We start from the raw sequence: 10597 nt of genomic DNA, 5'->3' as shown, positions 1-10597 counted from the left end.
TTAGATCCACAGGTGTGAGAATTGGAGGAGATCTTAGGGATTGAAGTTTACCTTCTCTTTTTACAGATAAGGGAACCCATTTAAATGGCGATTTAAATGATATCCTCAGGGTCATAGGACTAGTTTTTAAATCTTGAGGCAGTCTGTCTCCACGTTGGATCACAGATGTCTTCCCTACAGTTAAATTCAGGATGTGCTCAGGGAATAAGAACTTGTAAAACCACTGGAATAAAAGCATAATGTCAGCAAGGATTAAATCTGAGTCTTCAGTTTTTCCTTGTTTTATATCAGCTGCTCTGCTGATATAGGTGAGTTAGCTGTGTAGCTTAATACTTTATTAAGCACAAGAAAAAATCTAGGAATTGTCAATAAAATTGAACCATAATCTTAATGTCTTCCCTCATAGTTCAATCAGTAAAGAATCTGCCTGCCTGCAATGCAGGAGAACTGGGTTTGATTCCTGGGTCGGGAAGATCCTCTGGAGAAAGAAATGGCAACTCACTCCGGTACTGTCGCCTGGAGAATCCCATGGACAAGCCTGGCAGGCTACAGTCCATGGGATCGCAAGAGTCGGACATGACTGAGCAACTAACCCACCACCACCACGTGTCTGTACCCAAGACAGTATTCATAACATCATCTTTCATGAAACTAAACATAATTATTTAAAATCATTATAAGATTATTAAGTTTTTAGTCTTTTATTCTTAGTATCAAATCTATCTCTGACCTGTCTCATTGTACATAAGGAGACTTTGCTATAACAAGTGGTTGCACACACACACACACACACACACACACAAATGGGCAATGGTGAAAAGTTGTCTTGTTTTCAAACAGGCCTTGTTTCTCTTGGATGCTTTCCCTTAATATCCGACAGCCAAATGTGGAAACTGTAAAAGGAAAGCGAACTTTTTATTACAGATGCACCCTTACACACTCAATATTGTACACATATTGATTCTGATTTGATCTTTTGAAATTTATGTTGCCCAAAATGTTACTTTATCACAAAGGCCTTATCACAAATAACCTTTATCACAAAGTTCTTTCAAAAAATCTGAATTGGAAGACTTCTTGGGTAAATCTAATTTCATACAGCTCTTTACATGGATCATTCATGGTCACCTAGCTTTTGTTTGAACACCTCCGGTGAAAGGAGACAAGTCACCATAAGAAGTAGTTCCTTCCATAACATCTTATGGAAAAACCTGAATGAACTTAATTGGCCAACCCAATAGTGTCATCTGTCATCCAAGGATGAGATGGGTATCCTTGGGGTTGGTGAGTGTCCCACCCTAGAAGTGCTGAGCATGGTCTGGGCAATCAGTGGAGGAATGTCCTTTCTAACCTCTAGTAGTCTGCTTCTATGACGTACAATAAGGGAATTTTATAATGTTTAAGATGTCTTTTTGGGTAGTTTACAAAAAAAATCATTCCTGGATTTATCAGCTTGGGAAATTCATATTCTTGCATTTCAAATGCAAGCTATAAGTATTATCCTGCTGAAAAAATGGTTCTACTCAGCTGTAAAAAAAAAAAAAAAAAATCAGAAGGAGAAATAGCCATTCTCTAGTAGCTGACCAAAACACATAACACACATACACACATGTGTCTCTGGAGCCAGACAGACACCGATTCAGCTTCCTCCTGTACCATTTACTAGCTCTGTCATTTTGGACAAGTGACTCATCTTTAGATGGGAAGACTTATTCTTACGCAGAGTTTCTGTCAGGATAAAAATCAGATAATGTTGAAAAGCTTCCAGCACAGACTCGGAAACAGGAGGCTTGCAGTAAGCGATAGCTGTGAGACTTAACACATTCCATTGTGGTTGTCTGATGCTGGGAGGGATTGGGGGCAGGAGGAGAAGGGGACAACAGAGGATGAGATGGCTGGATGGCATCACTGACTCGATGGATGTGAGTCTGTGTGAACTCCGGCAGTTGGTGATGGACAGGGAGGCCTGGCGTGCTGTGATTCACGGGGTTGCAAAGAGTCAGACACGACTGAGCGACTGAACTGAACTGAACTGAACTGAAACCTCTAGTCATAAACTTTCATGATCACGTGGTGGCTTGCATTAGACAGAATGTAGTCACAGATATCATGACCTCATTTGACTTTCAGAACAACCCCCTGAGGTAGAACAAAGGTTACTGTTCTTTTTTTAACCAGTGAGAGAAGTCAAACGTCTTGCCTACATCAGACCTTGCAGAGAAGGGACTAGAAATCAGGACTTACCGTACCAGGGACACACACTATTTCACCTGCTTCCGCAGGGGCCAGTGTTAGATGGGGTTCCCCAGTTTCCTTCATTTGTTCAGCAAGTATTTACTGCAGCTCAAATAATTGAGGTGGATATTTGTCCTATTTGTGGTATCTTCATGAGCAGAGTGCTTCATATATAACAGTTGCTCAATAAATACTTGTGGAATGAATGGATGGATAAAACCAGTTTCCTGAGTCCTTTCACTGGATTACCCTGCTTCTGCTAAAGGGACAAGAGCACTCACAGGGGCCTGGGAGAGACTGGCTGTTGGGAGAAGCCAGTGGCTATAGAGAGAAGCTGGTTCAAGATGAGGCAGATTATACACGACCACGCGGGTGATCCCAGGATAATTACACTTGGTAAAAGAAGCCAGACAAGAGTACATGCCATGTGGTTCCATTTATGTAAAGTTAGAGAAAAGGTAAGCTAATCCATTTCATGGCAAATAGATGGGGAAACAGTGGAAATAGTGGCTGAAGCCATGAAATTAAAAGACGCTTACTGCTTGGAAAGAAAGTTATGACTAACCTAGACAGCATATTAAAAAGCAGAGACATTACTTTGCCAACAAAGGTCCGTCTAGTCAAGGCTATGCTTTTTCCAGTAGTCATGTATGGATGTGACAGTTGGACTATAAAGAAAGCTGAGCACAGAAGAATTGATGCTTTTGAACTGTGGTGTTAGAGAAGACTCTTGAGAGTCCCTTGGACTGCAAGGAGATCCAACCAGTCCATTCTAAAGGAAATCAGTCCTGTGTTCATTGGAAGGACTGATGTTGAAGCTGAAACTCCAATACTTTGGCCAGCTGATGCGAAGAGCTGACTCATTGGAAAAGACCCTGATGCTGGGAAAGATTGAGGGCAGGAGGAGAAGGGGACGACAGAGGATGAGATGGTTGGATGGCATCACTGACTCAATGGACATGGGTTTGGGTGGACTCCAGGAGTTGGTGATGGACAGGGAGGCCTGGCGTCCTGCGGTTCATGGGGTTGCAAAGAGTCGGACACGACTGAGTGACTGAACGGAACTGAACTGAACTGAAGCTAATCCATGGGACAGAAAGCAGTTCAGTGGTTGCCTGGGGATGCAACAGGATGGAGTTGGGAGGGAGCAGTTTCTAAGAGGCAGGATGAAATCTTCGGTGGTGAATATGTTCTTTTCCTTCAAAACATATTATTTATTTATTTGGCTGCATCAAGTCTTAATTGTGGCATGCAAGATCTTCATTGTATATTCGAGATCCTTCATTGTGGCGCACAGCTCTTAATTGTGGCATGCAGCCTCTCTAGTTGTGGCAGGAGGGCTCAGTAGTTGCAGCACATGGGCTTAGTTGCCCCGGGACATGTGGGATCTTAGTTCCCTGACCAACAATTGAACCGGCACCCGATGCATTGGAAGGTAGATTCTTAACCACTGGATCACTAGGGAAGTCCTGACACATATGTTCTTGGTGTGGTCATGTTGTGATTTCAGGAGTGTATAAATATGTTTAAAGATATCAAATTATATACTTAATATGTGCAGTTTGTTGTCAAGTATACCTCCAGAAAGCTGTTTCAAGAGGAAGAGGAACACAGAGATAAAGGAAAAGAAGAGGTGGGTTTTCTCTGTAGGTTCTCAGTTTGGCCCCTACAGACCTGAATACCAAGGTCCGCAATAAGGCTGCTTCTGTGTCCCCCTAGTGGTCGGTATCTTGGCCTGCTGGGTGAGAAGGCCAACCTCAGCATCAGTTGGGAGATTACCTAAGGCATCACACATCGGAGTACTTTGTGAACTGCGAGTGCAGGTCAAAGGGAGGAAGGCAGTGGGGTCTCAGGGAACGAGCCCTGACCTTCTTCCCAGCCCTACAATGTCACCTAGACTGTCAGCGGCCGCTGAATTAGTCGAGCTGCATGTCTCTCAACTCACTGACCCCAGATCCCTATACTACAAGTTTTCTCGTGTCCACTGGCTGTAATTTATCCCGCTCTTCCTCTCAGAACTTCGACAGTCATGACTCCACTTGGAAGTCTAGCAAATGAGGGGACTGGACTTCCTGGCCCCTGTGGGCCTCTGGCGTTTGCAATGCAGGATTCTATCACCTTCCTGTCGAACTATTAGCCCACTTTGGTGACTCCAGATGGGGAAGAGACGTGGCCAGGGTCAGTTCCCACATCCCTGACCCTCAGTGACTTTGAAGCATCAGGGAAATGGGAGCATCTACTACCTCCCCATCCCCCACCAACACACACATACACACACACACACTCACACACACGTATCATGGATTTGCTTCTCCTCCAGTGCTCCTTACTTCATTTTCATTTGTTTTTTATTTTACTCTCCATAAATACCAAGTTAACGTACATACCCCAGGTATCTTTTTAAGTCCATTGACTCCAAACCTATGACATTAATAGGTTAAAAATCTTACCTTCCAGAAAGATTGGTCGTCAAAATAGTGAATCTTGTGAGTTGATTTCCATATGTTGATGTTTAAGAGCAAACCTGTTTAAGTTCATAAATAAATGTTACACATTTAGAGGATTGCATTATCTCAAAGTTAATCAGACTGTCGTATCTCACCTATGATAACTCAACAGAAATCCTTTTATCTTCCACAACCAGGAGATAGACACACTGAAGCACTGTGCTTCCTGGACCAGTTTAATTAATTCTACAGAGATCTTTTAAAAGGAGCTGGTAAAAACAATTATATCCAAAGGATTTAGATTACACTGAGAGGTATATGATAGTCATGGATCTAACACGCTTCCCAAGACAGAGAAGAAGGACCCTGTTGGACAAAGCCCCACTTAAAAGCTGATTCATTTAAACACAAGAGCTACCGTGGAGAGCGACTCAAACAGCCACCCTCGCAGGTTCATCCTCCCTGGTTCCAAGAAAGTCACAGTGACCTCAGCTCCAGATTCCACTGGTTAGGAAAGCAGGTAATAACATGTGCTTCTGTGCTTGTTCTTGTCAGCCATCCCACCTCTGCTCAGAGAGCCAGGGCCCTGTGTATTCCCCCAGCTGCTCAAAGTGGAATTTCCAGGATATAAAGTCATGCTTACCTTTCATGTGAAGCAGGGAAATGCCACTGATAGACTTATCTGTGCATTTTTAATGATGATCCATCCCAGTGTATTAAACAGTAAGATTAACAAGAGTAGGCGTGTGCTCATTCACACTTGGCTCTCACAGTGTGTGCCTTTAACTGATATTGGCATGGAGAGTGTAATCGACACACCTCATTTAGCTAGAATTACTCATAAATGAACCTCTGTTGCCTACATATATTTTTCAGGTAGTTGAGGCTTACTCATCACTGATGAAAATCCATATAAAATATATTTTCCTGTCTTGTGAGACAACACTGAACACATTTAGACTTTTTAAAAAAATTAGAGCTGTTGATAGGAATATCCATTTATCAAAGGCTCTGTATAACGTGGAGAAGGGCCATAGTTGCTGAAAGTTACTGGCCTGTTCTCTGGCAGCCCAAGCTTCTCATGTTCTTGTGTCTGGTTTTAAGAATTTATTTTCTCCTGCTAGTCTCTTTGTTCTTACTGCTAACTTCTAGCAGTGTGTCTTACCTCTGGAAAGCTAACTCTAATCTGCTATTTTTAATCTGCCTGAACTGGGAAAACCCTTAACCATGCTTGATAAGATTCTTTTTATTTTCTCTCTCTTTCTCTTTTGGCTGTACCACACAGCGTGTGAGATCCTACTTCCCTGACCAGGGGTGGAACCTGTGCCCCTGGAGTGGAGGCACAGAGTCTTAACCATTGCACCACCAGGGAAGTCGCCAAGATTGTTTCTTACCTAAGTGCCTATAGGAGGGCTTCACAGAAAGGGGTCTCTTCATGGGTAAAATGCTTGATTTTAGGGGGTCAATTTGGTGCCATCCTGGCTTCTTGGAGGCCTCTTCTTGGAGGCTTCTTTCCGCTTACACTGTCCACGTAAATTTTTTTTTAATTTGGGAAAATATTAGGGAATGTCTTTGTGGTACACAACACATGGAAGGCTGTCTTTCTTTTTCTTTTCTTGGCCAAGTGGCATCCAGGATCTTAGTTCCCCGACCAGGGATTGAACCTGCAACGCTGAAGTGGAAGTGCAGAGTCCTAACCACTGGGCCACCAGGGAAATCCTGTCCAAGTACTTTTTAATCACCAGTTTCCTCAAGTAGAAAGCAACATATAAGGATGAAAGCTCATTGTTCTTAACTCTTAAAGGAATAGTAGGAGTGTCTTTATTCTCTTTCTTGATCTCAGTGAAGCATGGGAAGCCCTCTGAGTTGCTTTACAAGACAGCACACCTCAGTGTCACTTGGTCTACGCTGGTTGCAGTGGTGAATGGCATGAGCGCCCAGGTGCAGGACTGCTAAATAGAATGCAGGACGCTCAGTCAATTCTGAGTTCTGAGTTGGGTGCCTTGTGTTTTCACTTGTTAAATCTGGCAACTCTCTTTAGGGTTGGACTGCCACCACCAATAGAATGTAAACTTACGGCAGGAGGCCTTGTTCTCATCTGCATTTAATCAGTCGTCTCAGACTCTGTTGAAAGCTGAGGCCTATTGGTACATTAAAGCAATTCTAGCCAATCTCATTCTCGAAAATTCCAGAAAGTACTTTTGGGACTTTCCTGGCAGCCCAATGGTTAAGACTCTGTGCTTCCAATGCAGGGGATGTGGCTTCAATCCCTGGTCAGGGAACCAAGATTCCCCATGCCATTGTTGTTCAGTCACTAAGTCGTGTCTGACTCTTTGTCACCCCTTGGACTGCAGTATGCCAGGCTTTCCTGTCCTTCACTATTTCCTGAAGTTTGCTCAAACTCATGTCCAGTGAGTCGCTGATGCCATCCAACCATGCTGTATGGCCCAAAAAAAGTACTATCATACATGTTTTAGAGCTGAAAGGATGCCAAATGATTAGTTACTATAATCCATCCACTTTACAGAAAGCCAGCCAATGCCCAGAAAGAGTAAAGTGACCTGGTCACACCATTCACCCAAGGTCACACCATTCTTTAGTGTCTGCTTTGGCTATTTTGTCTCTTATTTGGCATTCACTCCATGCTTAGAGACACAATATGTGAGAGTCTAACCAAGCAAAGGTATTTACCTGTAGAATAACAGTGAACAATTCTGGACAGAAGGCATGTTTTCATCTTGCATATAAGTAAGAGAGGCAAATTGCTGTCTCCCCAAGATTCTTTTGGGACTTCCCTGGTGGTCCAGTAGCTAGGACTCTGCACTTCCAGTTAGATCCCTGGTCAGGCAACTAGATCCCACATGCCATATGTGTTTTGGGGGCTTCCCTGGTGGCTCAGATGATAAAGAATCTGCCTGCAATGTGGGAGACCGGGGTTCGATCCCTGGGTCAGGAAGATCCTCTGGTGAAGGGAATGGCTACCCACTCCAGTATTCTTGCCTGGAGAATTCCATGGACAGAGGAGCCTGGTAGGCTACAGTCCACAGGGTCACAAAGATTTGGACATGACTGAGCGACTTTCACACTCACACTTGCAAGATTTTTTGCTCTTCTGTCACATTGCAGAAGTAAAAACATACTTCAGTCCTCTGCCTACAGATCTATAATGGCCTCCCATCTTCAGAATGATCTGGCTCCTTGCTACCACTCTGTCTCCAACCCCTTCCCCTCTCCCCATCTCTCCAGCTACATCAGCTACGCTGACATCCTTGCTATTCCCCAAACAGGCAAAGGATGCTCCTGCCTCAGTGCCTCTGGCCTTGCTGTCCCTTTTCATGGAAAGTTCTTCTCCCAAATAAATACACAGTATGTCTCCCTCCTTCTTTGCAGTCAAGTCCTTGCTTAAAGGTCAACTTCTTAGATAGGCCTTCCTTACCACCCTTCCTAAAGAGCACCCCCCTCTCACCATGACTGTGCATTTCCCTACCCTGATTTATTTCTCTTCATAGTGCTTATCACCATCTGATGTACCATATTTTTTTCTGTTTATGGTGAAAGCTCCTTCTCCACCTAGAGTATCAACTCGGTGTGACCAGGGAATTTGGTTTGTTCACTGCTGTGTCCCTAGTACCTCGTCTATTTGCTGAACAAAATAGCAGTTTAAGGGTTATCAGGGAATAAAAGGTAAGCTGTGTAAGCATCAGGGTTTCCTTAGTCTTCTGTACAAAATTCAGTGAAATCACCAGTCCTGGGCTCAAGAGGCATTCTGAAATTTTGTGATTCTGTGTTCATTTGTTTTTTTAAATCAAGATATGAGCCCTTCGCCTTATTTGGCTGGAGCTGAAGGGGGTGGGTTCATGGGGAAGGAGATGGACACATACATGCCCAACCATGGGGCAGTTGCAATCTCGGCCCAGACCCTGTGCCCTGGACAATGGTGGAAGAAGGGTGGTCTCACACTGACCTGTCAAGAGACCAGAGGACACACCCATGATGATGGTGAAGCCCAACGCCCCGAGGTTGATGAGTACCTGGTAGCCGAGCCTAGAAATGACAAAGCAGAGGTGGTCACATTTGGGCATCAGGCCGCAAAGATCACTGGGGACCAAAAGGACTATGTGCATCAGTACTGACGCTGTCAGCAAAGGCCGCCAGGAGAACAAATGTCCCCTCCCCAGGAAGCCCCTTCCCATCATCTACTGCAAAGCTGCTCAGACATGTAGAAGGGATTTCAAGGTCCTCTTTGGCTTACTTTAGTTCGTGGATAATGAACTAGACCAGAAGTCAGAAAACCCAAGTTCAAGTCCCAGTTCTGTCACTAGCTGTGTGACCCTGGGCACTTAACCTTGGAGTCCTGAGTTTCCTCATTAGGCAATTAAAGATAAAGGTTTTATGTCTCTCAGGGCAAGAAAAAGAAAGGTTTTATGTCTATAAGGGCAAGATAGGGTACAACTTGGCCAACAGACCCATCTCCCCTGCTCACTCCCCCTTGAACATACATCCCTGTCTTCTCTTCTTCAAAGCAACCCCAAGGCTTCACTTTAAACTATTAAACGGTGGGGTGGGGAGGCAGGTGGGAGGGGGGTTCGGGATGGTGGGACACATGTACACCCAGGGCTGATTCATGTCGATGTATGGCAAAAACCACCGCAATGTTGTAAAGTAATTAGCCTCTAATTAAAAAAACTAAATTAATAATAAATAAATAAGCTATTAAGTGGTCCTTGGAGGACATCTATGTGACCCTGTAGTAGGCAAAAATGTCTTAAACAGGACACATATGTTGCCTCAACATAGAGGGAACAATGATACACTGAACTATAAAAAAATTAAGAACTTCTGTTCATCAAAAGACATCATTAAGAAAGTGAAAAATAACCCACAAAACTGGGGAAGCTATTTACAGTACATATATCTGACAAAAGACCAATATCCAGAATTTTTAAAGAATTCCTAGAAATCAATAAGAAAAAGTCAGAACATACAACAGAAAAGTAGGCAAAAGAAACTGAACAGACATTTCCAAAGAGGAGGTATTCAAATACCCAAAAAAGTACTACGCTTAAGTAGTCATCGAGCAAACGAATATTAAAACAGTAAGTTTGATGTCTAAATTATATATTAGGTAAAGGAAGCTCTCGGTTTCTACTGTATAAACCCCAATAGAAAACTGAAAGTATCCACTGAAGCAGATTGTATGAAAACTGTACAATCCAACAGCTCAACTTCTAGGCATACACTCAACAGAAGCGCATTTGTAGGTTCAAAAAAAAGCGCTAGCACATTCATAACAACAATACTAACTCCACACTAGAAACTACCCAAATGCTCATCGACAATGGGTAAATTGCGCTGTGTTCATATAATGGAACTCTGTTCTGTGTTTTCTTAAATGTTGTATTTGCCACTCATTTATTGCAGGGCCAAACTAAGTGTCAACATTGATTACCTCGATCTCTCTTAAGTCAACTTTCATTACAAGCCCCGAACTGCAAGCTCTAACATTTGTGTTTTCACTTTTGGCCTGTAGGGGACATCCCTGTGTCCCTCCCCTGCCACTCTAGTCCTAAAGACATAGTCTCTGCTGCCGTCTCTCTCTACTGCCTGGTCCCTGCATGTGGTAAGCTTTCACGTGTCCCTGCATGGTATGTCCTGCCTCTCATTTCCAGGGCAATTGGAACACTGAAGTTTCCGTTCAATGACGTTGACCTCTCCATGTTGTCATTCAGTTGCCTTTATCAATTAAGCCCAAGCACAAATCAATGTTATACGCCAATGAAAATGAACAATCTACAGAGATAACGACATGGATGGATCTCACAACTTCAAAGTTGAGTGAAAGAAGCCAAGAAGAACACAAGAACAGACCTCCTGTATGATTTTATGCATACAAAGGACAAAAACAGGCAAGACGG

The 10597-nt window shown here is 43.5% G+C and overlaps 1 protein-coding gene across 1 annotated transcript in view; it reads right to left on the bottom strand.

The window, feature by feature from the left end:
* Positions 1-750: 750 nt before the first annotated feature.
* LOC102407754 (RH-like protein IC) overlaps positions 751-10597 on the bottom strand; it is a 39798-nt gene continuing 29951 nt past the window's right edge. The window contains exons 8-10 of the mRNA XM_006077995.4: positions 8647-8726; positions 4686-4759; positions 751-893 (exon numbers count right to left, since the gene is read on the bottom strand). Coding sequence (XP_006078057.1) covers positions 867-893; positions 4686-4759; positions 8647-8726 — 181 coding nt within the window. The 3' untranslated portion in view covers positions 751-866. The remainder of the gene's footprint in view (positions 894-4685; positions 4760-8646; positions 8727-10597) is intronic.

The sequence above is a fragment of the Bubalus bubalis genome, chromosome 2 (assembly GCF_019923935.1).
Source record: "Bubalus bubalis isolate 160015118507 breed Murrah chromosome 2, NDDB_SH_1, whole genome shotgun sequence".
NCBI classification, from domain to species: Eukaryota; Metazoa; Chordata; class Mammalia; order Artiodactyla; family Bovidae; genus Bubalus; species Bubalus bubalis.
This window is presented reverse-complemented; position numbering and strand designations above follow the sequence as displayed.